Below are 19,202 nucleotides of genomic sequence, written 5' to 3'. Positions count from 1 at the left end.
TATTTGCTGTTGACAGATAGGAATGAAAAGGCAGATAGCCAACAGGTTACCTAGTAGCAAGACCTTTGTGTGTGTTGCCAGCAGGTTCCCAAGCAGCAGGTGGTGAGCAGAGGCAGAATATCCAGTTAAGGAATCTTGTTTGCTACTCAAAAGTTGCTGCTACTTTCCCATTAACCCTGCTAAGAACCACAAACACAGGCCAAACATGCACCAGAAATGTGTGTGGAGAGAGAGAGACAGACAGGACACGGAGAAAAGGATGAAGACATACAAACTCCTTACACATGGTGCCAAGATCCCCTCCACCTCCATCCCATTCCCCTCACTCCCCTCCCCTCCTGGGGAGTCAGGGGTTGCGGCAGCCTGGGTGTCTGCCTGAAGGCCAGTTTCACAGCGGGCCAGTCATAGCAGCGGCACTTTGATGTCTTTGTGGCGAGACTCCGTGCCTCATGTCCACGCTCATTAACTTTGTCAATGACAGATCAATGTGAGCCTGCAGAACGCTGCGCTGCCTCAAAATTACAGCCTATTTACCATTCTGGGTCTGAGTCTGGACAGGCCTTGGCACCGCTCTGAACAAACAATACAGCAAGAGACGGAGACACTGTTTGCTCATGATAGCACCCATTTAACAAGAGTAGCCCCCTCACACATACAAGGAGGATATTGCTCCACTTAACTCTGGCATCCCGACTTCCTCCCGGCTTAGTGCTCACAGACAGCAGTCACATTTCTTTACATCCTGTAGTTCCCTGTTTAATGATTAGGAGATTACAGCTCTTCTATGTTTTTGCACCCTAACGTCAGTCAGACAGATGCATCCAACCAGAGAGCTAAAACCATGAGAGCAATTCAAGCCTGTCTCTTACAACATGGCCCACATTGTCAAGATCTAGCACTTAGCACCTTTAAACAACTTCTTGAATCTTACCCCATGTCTCATTTCATTTATTTGTTACTGCTTTTCCCTACTTTTTGATGGCCTGCTAGTTTGATTCAAGTGGGGTTAAAGAGAATCTCAATTGCAGTCTGTCTGGGACAAAATGTTTATGTTGTGAAGAGGGAACAATCTGTCTTATGTTTCTTTTTCTATCCTGGGGGACACACTGAAACTTTATTCAGGAGTAACATGAATGTGAAGCAAAACTTCTCAGTGCATCAGTCTATAATGGCTTACCACAAGCGTAGTTATAATAACTTAACCTTATAATTCTAGAAAAGTTATGATTTAGCTCAAAGAATTAATTATTATAGTTTTGAAAGTGTTTTATGAGACTAAGAAGTTGGGAATGTTCTCGAATCATAACCAATGCAATAATCACCTACATTTAATATAATAATATTAGACAGTTTTTAACACAAAAGTGACACTGCAGCTAATGAAGACGCACTGCTGCATTCACATGGAACTCTACATTCTCATCGCATACCCAACACATGTGCTGCCCCCCTGCACACGCACACACACATAAGCTCTCAGTAACTCACAAGTCTGCATATACACAACATGTGCACACACAAACAAGTTCTCACATGGCAATTCACGTACACATGTGCACAGTGCTCACACACACACACACACACACACACACACACACACACACACACACACACACACACACACACACACACACACACACAAAGCCTGATGCACACAAACACACACAGCCAGAGAGATCATCTGTACTCTAAATATTTAAAAAGACTATTCCTCTGTCTGTAATTAAAACCACTGCAGCATTCCAAAGCTGTATCCCCTACCACCAACCCATTTCTCCCTCTCTCTCTCCATCTCCTCCTCGTCTGTTGTTCTCCTCTTCCTTCCTCCATTCTGACCTTTGCTACAGTTGCCTAGAAATGGTGATGTTTGAAAATCTTCCAAAAACAATGAAACTGGGAATCCTCTGTGCAACAACTGTCCTCTCCTTGACACCCATGAATCTCTCTCCCTCCCTCTCTCTCTCTCTCTCTCTCTCTCTCTCTCTCTCTCTCTCTCTCTCTCTCTCTCTCTCACCACTACTCATTTTCACTCACAGCTCATCTAGAATGGCATCGGTTCATTTACCGTTGAGAGAAAGTAAAAGGTCAGGTTTTGTCTGAAAGGTAGGCAGCCTTCTCTCCTGAGAGAAGTAATGATATGTTAGGACAGCCCATAGAGCAAACACAGGAACAGTGAGTCAGCGCCACACACTGTTTGGTTACAAAACTCATGGGCTTCTGTCGTGCCCGGGCCTGCGGGGATACCGGGGGTAAATCCTCTCCCTACCCCACAGCTTCCTCCCATTACAATTTGCCCAAATCCTGCCTTTATCTCTGTGTTTGCTCTGCTGAGCTCGCTAATGCTCTCCAGCATCTCTCACAAGGTAGGTGTTTATATGCATGTGTGTGCGTGTGTTTGCTTTGGCCTGCGAAGTAATACTTCCCATCCCCATGCCATCAACATAGATGAAATGCAGAGAGTAATGTGATGAAGGCCTGAGAGAGGGAACACACACTTTGAGGCTCACAGGACAGACATGTTCCTAGAGAGGAGAGCAACACTATATTCCTCAGCTCTACTAGCCATAGATGCGGCATATGTGCGCACGAGTGTGTGTGCATGTACTATATATGTGTGTGTGCAGAATTGTAAACAGGCACTTCTCATGAAGTGGAGATTGGTCTACGGAGAGCTGCTCTCATTTCAAACATCATTTATTTATTAGCCCCCTGTGTGGGACATACACACAGTCACATACGCGCACGCAGTGACAGAAATTCTGCAGTTTATTCCATCACGCACCAGCGATCAACCTCATTCCCTCACCCCTTTCTTTCCGACCCCTCCCTCAATCCCTCCCTCCTTCCTTCCTTAAAATCGATGGAGTGTTTTGTCACCCAACGCTGTGCGATTCGTGCAATATTCATCTGAAAAAAAAAAAAAAAAAAAAGCTCATCTCACAGTCAATGAATTTTCATAAACTCAGTTTGCCGCTGATTGGTAAATGAAAGGCTACAGGCATGACACACATGCACGTACGGGCACACACGCACATGCACCAACAACCCCATTATCCAAGTTTCAGGCGAGGGCTTTGTTTCGTACCATTGGAATCTGACAGTGATTTATGGAGAAGGGGAGTCACACTACACCCTGATACACACTGCATCACAAAGCAAGGTTACTGGCCCAAACACGGGTACAAAGAAAGGTTAGCGCTCCACCAACAAAGCCACACTGACAGCAATGCACGCTGTGGTCCGGGGTCAACACCACATCAATGCAGCCCAATGGACGAATTCAGCCGACCAACTAAATGAATGCATTGGCTGCTTTCAATAACTTGTTTTGATGAATTCCATGAATATGAATCTCTTCCCCCACTCAATGATTTCTTAATGACTCTTCCGGAAACCGCGTGAGGCTTGGAAATAGAAAAACTGACTCTCCCCGCTGTCATACTGAGTCCAAGTTTATGTGCCAGTTACTGGAGTCATTTTCTGCTGCATTACCACTGCGGTTTTGTCAGCGTGGTGCACCCTAAGAGGCCGGTCACACCCTGCCTCTCAGCGCAGGTATACCCTCCACAGTGCCAGGCTTTCTTCTTTTCCTTCGGCGTGGGCATGTTAGATCGTCTTTATATCTGCTATCAGTTACAACTCAGGTTAGGACAACACATTCCTTCTGACTCATTAGAAGTGTTGAGAACACAAGGCAACGATTTAGCTGGTAATCTGCAACACTTTTAGCACCACGGTTGGTTTTGGAACACACACATGCAGGCACTGCAGGGGGAAAACTGATTCCCGAGGGAATAGTTTTTCTACACGGCAACCACAAAGCTTTTCTGCAGCACATTACAAAGTCCATTCTGGGTGCTGGTTTGTTGATACTCACATTCTTGCCAGGACAAAACAGAAAGCTGTGATACACTGTCAGTGGCACAGACAGATGAGGGGTAGAAGGAAAAGGAAAAGTTTGCATGTCTCATGTGTTCAAAAGTTGGATAAAGGGCACGAAATACATTCTGATGACTCACAGACACACAACACTGACAGTGAGTCATCCTCAATGGAGCTTAATTTGGGGGTAAAACGCTCGTTGCTGGTTTTGCTCTCAGGGCTCAGGGATGCACCGCAGAACCTAATGATATCAGAGAACATGCCTGTGCAGCTAAACACACAGTCAAATGAACTATATAGACTAAACTGTAGAAGCACTAAGAGAGAGAGAGAGAGAGAGAGAGAGAGAGAGAGAGAGAGAGAGAGAGAGAGAGGTAGAGAGAGGGAGGAGAGAGAGGAATAGAGGCAAGAATGGGCCAAGAGTTCATTTTTTAAAAATGTTCCTCTCCGTTTTGCTCATTTCACCACTCATACTCTCTTGATGAGTGCTTCAGCTTTGGCAACAATAGTGTAGGTTTGTGTGTGTGTGTGTGTGTGTGTTTGGTGGAGGTTTATGAAAGCCACTCCAGGGCTCTCCAAGGCCGGCCAGCCACGGCCAGCTTGACGATTGAGGATCGGAATTCAGGAGGGCGGTTGACAAAGAGGCTCTCCCCTGGTGTGTGTTTTACAGAATGAGCAGAATGAGAGAAACACATAGTGAAGACGGAAAGAAAGAAAGAACGAGCAAGAGAGCGAGAGCGAGAGATAGAGAGAGATGAAAGAGAGAGCAGGTGTGACTGAAACAGCATTGACAACTGAAAGACAGTGGTCTATTCAGCGCTGCGTAATTGTCGTTACAGTGGCTGCTTGTTTCTTTAATTTCCTCTTTAGAGCGATACGGCAGCAGCTCTTGTGTTACACATTAATTATGTTTTCTGGGATCCCCTCTCTGCCCCTCCCCCTCCCTGTTGACTGACAGCTTGGCTGCCTCCTGGCCCAGCCTGGCTCGGAGCAGGGGAGTGGGTGACTGAATAGGCTAATAAATGGTGAAGGAGGGGTTGGTCACACCCCACCCTATTGTACCAGCGCTGTCACGCCTGACCCTTAACCAAACACACACACACACACACACACACACACACACACACACACACCACATACACACACACGCACTCATACACACACTTTGATAGCTAACTATGCACGCACAACCTTGTACGTAGTCACACATACACACACACCTTCACATCACCTCTGTCAGCCCTGACCCCATACCAAATACCCAGGCTCCCCCCTGTATCCAAGGTGACCAAATGAGGCCCCAGCTATCGCCTAGCAACCAGGGAACAATGAGCTCTAAGGAGACGGAATGGCTTGAGCAAAGGGCAGGCTATTCTCTGGAGATGGAGGGAGGGATGGTAGCCGAGGTGGGGAGAGGAGGGGACGAGGGGTGATGGGAATGGTGTTAGGACACATCTTTAACCATGTCACAAAGAAGGTGCCTGCCTGGGAAATAAGGCTGTGCGTCTCTCACCCCGCTGGACAGTCTTCGTTCAACTCTGCTCCTCTCAGCTCACGCTCATCTGACTTCTACCTTTTTATTTTACCCCAACCTCCTCTCCACATCCGCACAAAGTCTGAGGGGAGGCCGGGAGTAAAGCCAGAAAAGCAAAAAGCAGGGGAAAATGAAATATTACGTAATGTGCAGTTCCGTTCTCTACGACATCTGTCAAACATTGAAAATATCTTTGTTATGCTACAGAGAATAAAAGTACTGACAGCATTATGACAACTTCCACATTCCCTACAATTAGCCGGGGAAACTTTTAACTAACTTGATTGTTGAAATCCACATCCTGAAGCTTTGACTTTACTTGTACTGTGAAATAAACTTTTATCAGTTCTGCCCTTAGAGGGTGTTAACAGATGCATCACCATCTTTCAGCTTTCTATATCCAGAAACACAGGTAGAAAGGTGAACGAGGGTGAGATTGCCGAGGGGCCAAACACAGCAACAACAACACTCAATTCAGTCTCCATAGAAACTATTAGGAGCCATACTATGAAAAGATGAAGGAATGAGGGAAACGTCAACCCTGCCCAGATAACTGACTAACGCTGTAATTATTCCACTGATGTATTTATCTACATATCCATCTTTGATTGGGCTTCTGCCATTATCTCCTGCCAAGGTGTCTGGCAGTAAATACAACTCCTGTTAGAGGTCTCTTCTTACAACACACTCTACAAACCAAAATCAAAGACGTTTAACCAATTAACAGTTAAGCAAGGGGAGGAAACAAAGAGGAAATAAAAATGGGTAAAATGAGTGTTGAGGAAGTGTGGAGGGTTGTCAGTCACCAGTCTGTTAGCTTGTTCATGTGAAAACGCTTTGTTAGCAATGAATGGCCTCCTCTCTTTAACAACAGCTTTATGAAGTGGAACCAGTGCATATCCTCTCTGTTAACACACTGACACAGACACACACACTTTTCTTTTGCACAATTTTGCACTAATACAGAGCAATAATTTGCTACCTTTCTCTGATTTGTACTATTGTAATTCAATGTCTTTGGTTGTAGAACTGAAAACAAGTAACTTGAAGACAATGAGAAATTGTGATGGGCATTCCTCATCATTTTCTGACATGTATCAGACTAAATACTATATCGATCAATAATAAAATATTTAGATGCAACCCTAGCACCCAGGAACCTAGCAGCCAGAAAAAGTGGCCTAATCTACAAGTCAGAAGTAATCCTCGTCTATGGGCCTAATGAAGGTGTCAGGGGGAGGGAGCAATAATGGTGTGTGGCTATGCGTTACGGATGAATAGACACACACACACACACACACACACACACACACACACACACACACACACACATGCACACGCACACGCACAGATTGGTTTTGGAGGATTTAACAGGGGTAGACAAGGAGGATTTAAGGAGTGGTGACGCTCCTTTAGCCGAAGTCAAATCAAAGAGCATAAGATGTTGTTCAAATATCCCTCTGTCTCTCTTTCTGTGTCCCTGGACTTATTCAGATGACCATTTTATGAAGTGTTGACACACTCAAAGAGCAAGCGGAGAGTAGTAATAGAAAATGTTGTATGAATTTGTGTGTCTGCCATTGATTTCTGGCCTATAGCCGTTGTCCTGCTTAAAGTATCTGACCTTCTGTGGCCTGTAAATATCAGGAAAGGTCTCTGGAATAATGTATTGGACAGAGGAATGCTATAACTTACAAAGGCTATAATGATTTTCCCCGTTCTTTGACAGTATTGTGTGTCTCTGTGTCTGGCTGGGACACTCTTGACTTCATGGGAACTGTCTGCATCTCCAGGTCTGGTCTGGGCTGGGGTTGACCTATTACTCTTCTATTCTACAGGCCACAATCCATTGCTGGTAATATCCACTCCACTAACACCAGTCCCAACAACACCCCCTCCAGCCATCGGCTTGATCTCCACATGAAAGGACCTGCGAGCTCATTACCACAGCCTGGGGCTCATCAGGGCCTCCCGTCCCCAGGCCTTTTATAAGCCAGAAAGGATGGAGAAATTCAGCCAGGAGGGAAGAGGAATAGAAAAAGAGAGCTCATATAGGGCTTGCCATCCAGGCAGCCAGGTGTTTAAGATACAGATAAGTCAAGGGAGGAAGTAATAGAGGTGGAGGAAAGGGAAGCGATAAGGAAGGTAGGACAAGGTAGATGACAGAGAGGAAGTGAGGTACAGTAAAAGGGGCAGGGGGGATGATAGAGCGAAAATGGGGAAAGCTGATAGAGGGAGGAGGCTTTCTACTCCTATCTCTGTGCAGTGTTTCATCCTCCATAGGGCCCCAGTGTCACTCAGGCCTCCTCCAGCAGAGTCCAGCTTTGAAGTGATAATGGGGCTTTTGGCTAATGCTCCACTGCAGGTGCCCGTGGCTCCCTCTCCCTCTCTGTCTCCCAGCACGGCCACATAGATGAGAAGAGATGAGAATCCTTTCAAAGTCTACAGATGAGGCTAATCTTTCTTCTCTCTGCCTCTTTTTCTTTCTTTCGCTTTATCTGCCAACCCCACTTATTTTATCCCCACACTATTTATTGCTTCCCAGGCACTGTCCGTCACTTTCAGGTCCTTCTATTGCCCTCTAACTCATTTTACCCGCTTTCCACTCCTCTCATTCTCCGTCTATGTACTTGATTGAATTGCAGCGCTACACTGCATTTGGGAGGAAAGGATTTTAAACTACTTGGAAAAAACAATTTAAAGTTGACGAAGGGGAAAAAAAATCAACTTTCCGAGCTGTATAAATAATAAAATCAGTACAATAGAAAATGACTACAAAAGAGGATTTATATTCCTGCCACACCTTCATTTCTCTTTCACTGCCCTCCTCTCTTTCATCCTTTCTGCTTTCCAACTGTGCCTTCTTCCTTCTCAGTCAATACTCAATGCCTCTTTCCTCCTCATCGCTTCCCCTGAGGTGTCAGATTGGTGTGACTGCAGGCCCTGCTCCAGTTACAATGCACAACAGGTAAACACACACACACACACACACACACACACACACACACACACACACACACACACACACACACACACACAGATCTGGATGCATCTCAGATGTAAGTCATTTCTGGAAGTTTTGCTTGGGTGGGGCAAGTGTGTGTGTGTGTGTGTGTGTGTGTGTGTGTGTGTGTGTGTGTGTGTACACTCCTAGTTGAAACAGCGGGGAAGGGGAATCGATTCCATCCCCCAGCGATTTCCTTTTATACTGTACAAAGCTAAGAAGGAAAGACACCCCCTGCACAGAGAAACATACTGTTTCTCACCAAAAAATATATTCACAGTGGGCATACGCATAAGCACTGAAGCTAATGAGATCACCGCTTCATGCTGTGATACCAGCAGGAGAGTATTGTGAGAGGGAGCAAATATTGGAAACAGATCGGCGTTTGTACTGGAATTCACTTCTTCCTCTTTGCTATGCTCACCGACCCTACGCGGCTCAATATGTATTTTTACTGGAATGTGGGCAGTCCATCCACTTACCTAAGCAGACAAGTGTCTTTTGTTTACGGAGAAAGTAGGATGGCTGAAGAGAGAGTGCAGAGCACAGACACACAGAGTTTCTGGTTGTATTCAACATTTAGAAGTGTTTGAATAGTTGCATGTTTACATTATTTTCCAGGTGCTGCGACTGTTTGTCTTTTTCACCTAGTCACACTGATTATGTTTATATGCACACATAACTCATTACTGGGAATAATCAGATGTGGGTAAATAGATTGATCTATGTGTTTACATGTAACAGCTGTTTGTTTAATAAGTCAGTACAATGTCTGATAGGGTGTCTGGTGGTCAACAGTTCAGTGACACAAAGTAAAAAAGGGAAAACAGATAGAATGTGTTTAATGTTCGTATAAATTATTTACAGAGAACCTTCTCTCCTTTAAATGTGATGCACTGTGGACAACGGATTCAGAGGTTAATTACATTTTTGTTAATATTTTTATCAGCGGAAGTGAATTATTAACACAAACTATGAAAATCTCAACACATGTAAATTAATATTTGTTTAATTTGATAAAGTTTTGTTTTGGTAGAGAAGTGCTTAGAAGTTGCTTTATTTAGCAGTAGATGTAACATCCACTTAAAGTACTATCATGGGATATTAAAGGAGTACATTTGGCCCGTAAAACAACAAAACAATATTAATATTATTTATGCAAAAGGGAGCTGACATTGCTTTTTGCAAAAGATACATTTAGAAAAGACAGACTGATTAAAGCTATGAAGGGATTGGCTATTAAAAAAAGAATCTGTAGTGCTCGCTCTTCTTATAAGGCTGGAGCTGCAATCACAATACTTAAATACACTTGGATTCAAAATACATAACCAGTATACTAATGAGAAGGGGAATTAGGTAACTATAAATGCTTTTTTTTGCAGCAGCAGCACTTTTATGAATACAATTCAAATGGCACATATCCAGAGTGATCTGGATACATTTCTAGGAAATTGATTTCCATCTTAAATATCAGAACCTAGTTAAAGTGCTTATACATCTAAATGTTGCCTTGATTTTGCATCTAAACGCCCTCAGTGACATATTACATGGAAGCTTCCACAGCACAACCACAGCCCACAACTGCCAATTAGCAGCTCTAACTTAGCTGTAGGAGGGAGGTGGTGTGCACAAGCGCACCTCAACAGCAGTTGCAGGAAGACAAAAGTTGCTTCATTCACTTCACCAATATTTCCCAAGCTCAGATTCAAACTAACAAACCTGTAGTCACAAGTTTGTTTCTTTCACTACTAGCCTGCACCATCTTAACCTCATTAACCTCGAGGCACACAAGGCGTCGTCTTTATACGGCAAGTTTGTAAGTCCAGCTGCTATGTGGCAACAGCTCTGCAGCCTGTGGAGTCTCATGAACAAAAGGCCTGGAGGTGTGCTAAGTATAAAGCCCTAAGAATGGACCTGCTCACCACAGACAGAGAGGAGACAAAGCTCAGAGTTCACACACACGAACACAAACTTGCAGAAATATAGCCACGGGGAAGAGGAAGGAGTTCAACCAAAGACTCTCCTTCCAGAGGATAAAGGGATGCGTCTAAATCCTATAATTACATATGCACACACACACAGCTATAAATCCAAAAGTCTCCTTCAATCCATTACACCACAGATTTCCCAAGCGATTGGATTAAATGTTGTTCAGAAAATATGAGGCTCTTTTTGAACCATTTCACCTCCCAAATCTTTGTGTTTCTGTGTGTCTTCCGCTTGCTCGGAAAAGGTAAACAGCCCGAGCCCCACAGAGCATTGGTTGCTACAGCAGCAAATCAGGAGGTGGGCAAAGTATGTGTGCAGTGGCATTTATGTGATTATTATGTGTGTGTGTGTGTGTGTGTGTGTGTGTGTGTGTGTGTGTGTGTGTGTGTGTGTGTGTGTGTGTGTGTGTGTGTGTGTGTGTGTGAAGGCATAATTTGCTCTAGAGTTTGTTTGTTTGTTTGTTCTTTTTAAATCTCAGAATCAGATCCCGAGGCCACAGGATAGGGCTGGAACAACCATTTACCGTACGCGTGTGGGTTTGCTGGTCCATGTGTGTTGGGCAACACGTGCGCATGTGTGGGCAGTTTGCTTCTTCCTGCTTCGGAGGATGTTGGGAAAGGTTTTGATCCCCCTCTCCCCTCCTCGCTCAAGGGTGGAGAGGCTGTGTTTGGGTCTGCTTGGGTTACTTCCAACGCTGAGCTCCAGAGTCTCAAGTCCAGACCCTAACAGCTCATAACTAGAGATTACACACAGACACTGTATTCTTCCTGCTAAGCTCCTCACACACGACACTTCCACATGATGATCCGGAGCAGATATTGTTGATCGAAACCCCAGATCTTGAACCCGACTGTAACGAGATGGACAGATGCACTGAGCGAGGGAAACACCTATTGCAGGGCGATTGCACTCTATTAAGCCTGTGATGAATGAGCTGGATTTTTCATTCTGATGGCTGCATTCATGCTCCATGATGTTTAACTGTACAAAGCCATTATGCACACACACGTCCACTAAGCATGTGTTCCTACACACACACACACACACACACACACACACACACACACACACACACACACACACACACACACACACACACACACACAAGCAGGACAACCCAGCTTGCGCTATATGGGTTGTTATTCCTGGCCGGAATTGCAGCATTCCACAAGCCCCTGCTTGGAGATTCCAAGGGGTGAGTGTATGTGTGTCTGTTTGCGAGTGTGTGTGTGTGTGAGGACATGAGGGCAGCCTTTCCCTCCTGTGTATGTCAGTTCCAATCTGGACCAGGCGAAGCCAGCCGTCACAGAGGCAAACTGTCGGCAGCGGCACAGAGAGGAGGAGGAGGAGGCCTCCTTCGACAGCTCCGCGAGTGAAATCCCAGTGTGTGTATACTCATGACGGATCTAGACCACACTGTGATGTCTTATTCATGCCGTATCAATTCATAATGACCAGGCCAGTCCCCAGTGTGAAGACGTACATGCACACACACACACACACACACATGTGTATGACTGGGACGGTCATTGCAGAAAAACTTGTGTGTGTGTGTGCGCGCATGTTTGCCCGTACGAATATTTAGAGCATCAGAGCTGGTATGGGTGAGTATGTAGAGCAGTGTGTACCAGACGCTGGACACACACACAACACAGCACTGATGTCCCAGCGCTTTAGTGAGAATATTTAACAAGCCTCAATCCATCTGTTGAATTATTCATGAGGAAGGACACAGAATCGTTAGTAAATATAAACACCGCTGTTTCTCTCATGCTTTCGTCCTGTCTTTTGCAACTCTGACCGTTTCACTCTCTGTTCTTTGACTTTCTTCTCTCTGTCTTTTTCTTTCTTTCTCTCGCTTCCCTTGTGCTGCGGTTGTGAATATTTCAGATGGCGGAGTGGTTTTTAAATTACCCCCTTTTGGCTTCCGCTCTCCTCACATGGTTTGGTCTGCATTTCTCTCTCACACACGGTCCGACTCGTAAAGAAAACAGCGACAAGCCATAAAAGCCACTTTTACCAGCTGACAAGGACAGGGCCAGGAAGAGGGGCAGGGGCAAGGAGTTAAGGCCTGCCAGGTATTTTTCGATTGGCTGCCAGTTCAGGTATTTCATATTCCTGCAAAAAAGTCTAGCCCTGCATTTAGAAAGTTAAAACCCAAAGAGCAGTCCAAATTAGGAAAAGCTGTATATAGCCATGCAAATTATTTTTGGTTTTATTTATGCAGGTTTTGATACATCTGTCTCTGCAATTTCACCCTGTACAATGTTTTTATTTTGATTGTGGTGCACACCGCATTGTAAACTTACATTTATGAAACTTAGCAACTGCATCTCTTTCCAAAAACTATTACTCTGTACAATCCACAGACATCAATGTAAAAAAATGTCAACCAATGAAAATAAGTTTTTTGCTTTTTGTTTTTCAGCGTTGTGAGCGTCACAAAACTCAGAAGTCTATATTAATTCAACTAAAACTATCTGAACCTACCCTTTAAGTAGCCAGTTTCTCTGATGAATGCAGGTATTTCTGTATCATTGTGTCTAAAGTGAACTTTGCTCACTAAAGTCTCTGCACTCAGTGTTTACTTAGTGTCAGACAAACCACAGTCAAAAAATCAGTTTGTCTCCAATCGATGGCACAGAAACCTCCTGATGAATGGAATGATGGGTTGCCATGGGGACTGCTGCCAAGCGGGGGCCCAAGCGGTCCTCTGAGAGAGAGAGAGAGAGAGAGAGAGAGAGAGAGAGAGAGAGAGAGACAGAGAGAGAGAGAGAGAGAGAGAGAGAGAGAGAGAGAGAGAGAGAGAGACCTAGCACGTCGAGGCAGGTCATTCATAAGTAGAGACAAAGAGAAGGAAACGACAAGACCAGCTTGGGCCATTAACAGCCTGCCAGACACACATGCACACGCACACACAGTGCAGTTTTATAAAATCACTTAAAACAGTCGGGGGAAAATAAAAGAGACATTCTCTTCAGTCTTTCAGCCAGTCATACACACAAGTCAAAAGTTGAAAGAGTTAATTTGTCGGCTTTCTGGCACAAAAAGTCTTGGAACACCACAGCGAGTTTACAAGCCAATCAATCTGCAGCAATTGAAGGGGAAAATACTGTATATTGAATGGTAACAAAGTCAAAACAAGTGGGAATACTGAGACAGAGAGAAGATTTATAGGTTTAATGATAGTGCACATTATTTATTCTAGATCTCTTTCCCCCAAACAATTATTTCTTCTCACACTGAGCTACCGTTCCCTAAGCATCAAGCGATCAACAAACAGAAAACACAGCATCCCTCCAACACAAACACAGAACAGGCCGCTCCGCATCAACACATAGTTGAAGCCGCTCTTTTATCTACAGTCAAAGCCATATAAAGAACGTAATCCCTTGTGTGTGCCTGCCATCTACACATTAGCGCACAGAGATGTAATTATAGCGCTATTCTGCGTGTGTTTGTGTCTAATTAGTGTTATTTACATTTTCCCTCTTTTTCTCTCTCTAGTGAGTGTGCGCGTATGCATGTGTGTCAACCAGCCAGTATTTCAGCGTGTGTGTTTAGGGTTTGTGTATATCAGCATACCCGTCGTCAAGCATTAACACGAAAATGAAAGACCTTAAAGAAGAATGACATTCCCTCTGCAATCCTTTGCCAGGGCTTCCTCAGCTCCCCTGCAGGTACTACCACACCCTTCCCTCCTCCTCCTTCATACCTCCCGGGGAGATACACAAGGGAACACCTCTCTTAACCGTCCCCTCACCCCACCACGCGATACTGCGCGTTAGCCATCATTGAAAGCAACACCTCTTCAAACAAGACGGCATTTGTTTGTGGCAGCAACAAGCAACACGGTAATCAAAAACCGCAAAATACCCCTTCGCCTCCGCCTCCCTCAATCCCCCATCCTGAGTCCAAACCAGATGCTATTCCCCGGGGCCAGCTATCAGGCTAACTGCTCTGCACTCCTCCGACTCTGCTCACCTATCCCTCTATTTTTTTCCTCCTTCCCGCGGTCCTTCCTTCCTCCTGCTCTCCCACTGCGAAAAGACACTAATTACAGACATGGATGAGTAGATTATAGATCTGAAGTGCAGTGGAAGTGGAATGAGGAGAAGTCAGGGGTGGTGGGCTGGGGGCAACAGGTCGTTAACGGTGATGAATGCAACTCTATTTTCACTGTTATTGTTCACTGATGTTCTGTGTAGCGTCTCTCACCTCCTCGCCGCCGTTCCCATGCTTTCTTGACGATGCCATCCATCACAGGCAGCTTTAACTAACTCTAACTATCTCTAATCATCTCTAATCAATTCCAATTATCTCTCCTCTAGCCCTCATGCATCAGTGTCTCTGGTATCTCTCAGGCATAGGAAGGGACAGAGGAGCGAGGGTGTAGATAAAGAGGTAGGCGCTCAGAACACGTGGCTCTGTGAAATATATGTGCACAACCTCATTTCTCTGTTTTGTACGTGAAACATTTTCCACCACCTACGGTTTCAGCTTTTGCAGAATTAGTGCAATAAAAAAGTTAATATTTCTAAATATAAATTAGTTATTTTTTCTATTAGTAGGTTTTATTAGCTATTTTCATTACCTGTGTTATAGCAAGAACAATATACATCTTCCCTTTGTAGCGGAAACTCATTACCCCGTTAGCTTAATGACTGCATGGGAGTCAAGTGTTTAAAACTCCCCACAAATCAACAGTCCTCTGCTCATTTAACCAACAGCCTTTTATTAACCCGGCTAGCTTTCCCTTAAAAGTTTAATGAGAGGAACGATCTCATCTGCTATCCCTCCCTCCTTCATCCCCTATGTCCTTCTTTCTGTTTGTCCTCTCAGCGGGACGTCTAAGACAAATAGCCACTTTGTTATACAAAGCTTTTCCTCAAACCCTCAACTCCAGAATGAGCAAAAAGAGAGAAAAAGAGGGGAGTCGAAGGGATGAAGGGGAAGAGTGTTAAAAGTATAGAAAAAAAGGAAAGGGGGCAATTAATCCTGCGTCCAAGAGAAGAGAAACCATCTGGGTTAGCGCTCCACCTGAGGGCAGCGGGCTTTCACATTAACCTCTCTTGTTAGGATCATAAAGGCAGACCCTAACAAGCCCCGGTGAGAACTTTGAGCAAGTGCAAAGAGACACACACACACAAATACATATGCAACCATAGACTCTCTTTTTCTCCCTCTCTCTCTCTCTCTGTCAGACACACACTCACAAATACTCACATGAAATTGCGCAAAAGTCTTCCTCTGGGAACTGAGAACCTTTTAAGTCCATTAAAAGCTGCTGGCGGGAGCGAGACAAGGCTGTAACCTAACCGCATCAGACTGGAACCAGAACCCACGGTGTGGCCCAGACACACCGCTCAGGAGTTAAGAAACCTATTAGTATAAACCTTTGTCTTCTAACACTGTTCCTGATCCCACGCTACTAGACCTAATTGTTAACAAGCACTAGAAGTCTTCCATAAAGAAGCAGCTGTCAATCAAACACCGGCACCATAAAGATGGCATTATTTTCAAATCCATGGCCCTGGATCGTACATTTGTTTTAACTGCTAAAGAATGTACGGCACTTCCACACTTACAAAGCGTCAAGGTCCATTACGGTTCTCTTTTATCCAAGCCAAGGATAAAGAACAAATGAGTGTATACACAGACACATAGCGAATCGGTTAAGCAATGTTAAACAAAGTCTCATTCTCCAGATTGGGCAGAAAAGCAAGCGCCAGGTTTAGAATAATGAGCGTGAAGTTAGATTGGATGAAACAGGGGAGCTGTGTAAGCACAATCCTCTGGCTGTTGGCAGATCCCACTGCTCCATATGGACTAATCACGCTTGTTCAAGGCCATCCTTTGGTCTGGAAGGCCTTGGTCTGCTCCGTGTCTGTTCCAGCTAGACAGGCAACCCAGTGCTGCTCAGTGTAAGCGAGGCACAAGCAGACCTGCCTTGCCCCCGAAAGATGAGGCTTTGCCCTAAAGCCCTATAGGTTGGTTTTGGCATAATGATAGGTGACGTGTGGAGATAGTTGCGAGGAAGTGACAGATAGATTCAAGATGGTGTTAAACATCCAACGTAAGATAAACAGATGGAGGGCTGAGGCCGGGATCATGGGTTAGGTGTACCACTATGTGGATTGAAGGGAGGGAAATGATTTTTCCATGTCCCACTGTTTCATTATTCCCAGATGCTACACGTAATCCGAACTGGAATAATGTGAGCTGGAATGATCAGCTAGCAACAGGGGCACTGAACGAAAGAAGAAAAAATGTAGCCTTGTTTCAGATGGGAATAAAAGTTGAGCATTACTGTGGGATTGTGTCACTGCATGGGGCACATGAGTGTGAGAATGTGTGGGTGTGAGACAGTACGGGATTGGCCTTAAAAAGTGGAAACCGAATGAAAACTGTGATGACACATCTCATTCATCATATGATGGAAGTATATGAGTCTACAGGCAGAGTGCGCTTTGGGGACTTCTCCTGTGACATAAAACGACCTCATTAAGTAACGCAGACATCCTTTCACCTTCAAAGTCGAATGCGTCCCAATGTCATACCAACTCCCTGTCACCGGATTTTCTTGAAGACAGACTAGCACAGAGAATCTGCAGACGACTTGGCACGAAGGCCCAACGATGTGCAAAGAACTCAAGTGCAAAGTGCAATTGAAGCTTAATTGTCCATTAATTGTGTTTGAACCAGACCGAAGCCAACAGTCATGAGACTCCTTGAAACCATGCTGTGCAGTAGGCTATATTGTTGTAGCACATATGATCTCTGAGCAACATTGGTGGCTTGCATAATAAAGGAAAGACGAAGAGAGATGGTGTGTGTGCTGACAGAGAAGAAATACTGTGTGCTCAAATGAAATGAAAAAAGTGAATGTACTTACAGTCGAGACAGGGCAGGGTTCTTCTGAAACAGCAACTCAGGAAGCTGCTGCAGTTGATTACGGTTCAGCCGCCTGCGGCAGGGAAAACATATGATCAACCGGTGAATCTGTGTACGTGTGTGTGTGTCTATGCATGCGTGCCCTTGTGTAGGCTGTGAATAATTTCTGCTAGCTGCCGTAGAATCGACTTAGCCACAGGCTATTGTGTTTCAGTGCGCTCTGAATGTCACATAAATATCCAACTGAAAGTTCAGGGGAATTAAACTTCTAGTCAGAGACAGCGCCGTAAATTATCTCTGCACAGTTAAATTGCGACGCTGCGCCTGGTAGAATTCAGTGCTCTGCTGAATTTCCCAGGGTAACGGAATTGCAACATTCCCATTTAAACAAGTGAATTACATCCACCAGTTATCTGAGCATGAACAGATTTTATCTGCAGTGAACTATCAAAACAAGATGTTTCTAAATAAAAATTAAAAGAAATGGATGCGCCTATTCAAGCCCAAGGAAGCACTGACAGGAATGGTGGTTGGCAACAGACTCCATGTCAAACAACTAACGTCCAGGACTGGCAGGCTTTATGCAAATAGAACAATTAAGTCAATGAGGAACAGACTGTTGCTAATCTGTTGGAAACCACAACTCTCTTCTCCCTGAATGGCCCGTTGGAGGCACATGGGAGTGAATGCAGCGGCTGTGGTACAGAGAGGCAGCAAATCTAAAAGGCAGGCTGCTGCCATTGCTTGAGACACATTCAGACAGATGTTGGGACCTGTGCCACTCACTGTATACACCGAAAAGAGTGCTTGGCCAGCTGAGGTGGAGATTTAATGCGTAATGGGCATTAATGGTCTGCTGTACCTGCTGGTGGGTTAGTGGCTTTTAAACATTAGAGAAACGAGCCGCTTAATTTCCACATTGGTCTGGCACACGGATATGTCTACCCAATGTTTGGGATCAGTTGAATATGTCGGAGGGGAGGCGAGATGAACACGGCCTAGAGTTTGGTAATGTAAATTGTTAATGTGGGTTTTGGATCGGGGGAAAGTCTTTTATAAGTTAACCACTATGTGTGCATGACGGCATGTGTCCATAAAGTCATCTGCTGTGCAGGTTTCCATGTGGCTAGCACTATTGATTTGCTAATGAGCTGGTTGAGGTGTGGTCGGCTGTGTTTGTCTGTGTGTTTTCCCAGCCGGTTTACAAGCTGTCGAGTCCTGGTGCTGTCCAGATGAGACAGGGTCTGCGGTGGGGGAGGACTCTTAATCCCACATATCCCACTGAGGGCATTCCTGTCAGGAAAGGCTAATAAAAAAAAAAAATACTCCCAACCCACGCAGTACCCTCTCCGCATCATCCGACCACAATGGAATGACAGGGAAGTGCCTCACACTTGATACACTATTCATGGTCGGTTCCTCCTGTTCGTCTCATTACACTTTACTAATACAAGTACTGAATACAGATCAGTTTATAAAAGTGTTCTTTCTGATCTACAGATAACGCTGGGTGGTACTCACAGTCTCTCCAGCTCCTTCATGTCATCAAACGCCCCACGCTCGATCACAGTAATCTGATTCTCCATCAGCTGCCTGCAGAGAGAGAACAGAAAGAGAGCCTTTAGAGACGACGTGATACAGTGTGGCTTTGACTTTTTTATGAGTCTGTAAAAGGTCACTCAGGCTTTAACAAAGTAAAGGGGGATTTGAGGTTTGGGTGGCGGGCCTTCTTGCAGCATGTATATTCAAACTGAGTGCAGTATATTCAACACCTCACACACCACACACACACACACACACACACACACACACACACACACACACACACACACACACACACACACACACACACACACACACACACACAGACACACACACACACACACACACACACACACA

General features: G+C 44.9%; 1 protein-coding gene across 1 annotated transcript in view; it reads right to left on the bottom strand.

Moving 5' to 3' along the window:
• The window catches only part of slit1a (slit homolog 1a (Drosophila)), an 82,002-nt gene that overhangs the window by 49,765 nt on the left and 13,035 nt on the right, over positions 1-19,202 (bottom strand). The window contains 2 exon segments of the mRNA XM_029449425.1: positions 17,305-17,376; positions 18,825-18,896. Coding sequence (XP_029305285.1) covers positions 17,305-17,376; positions 18,825-18,896 — 144 coding nt within the window.

The sequence above is a fragment of the Cottoperca gobio genome, chromosome 15 (assembly GCF_900634415.1).
Source record: "Cottoperca gobio chromosome 15, fCotGob3.1, whole genome shotgun sequence".
Lineage (NCBI taxonomy): Eukaryota > Metazoa > Chordata > Actinopteri > Perciformes > Bovichtidae > Cottoperca > Cottoperca gobio.
This window is presented reverse-complemented; position numbering and strand designations above follow the sequence as displayed.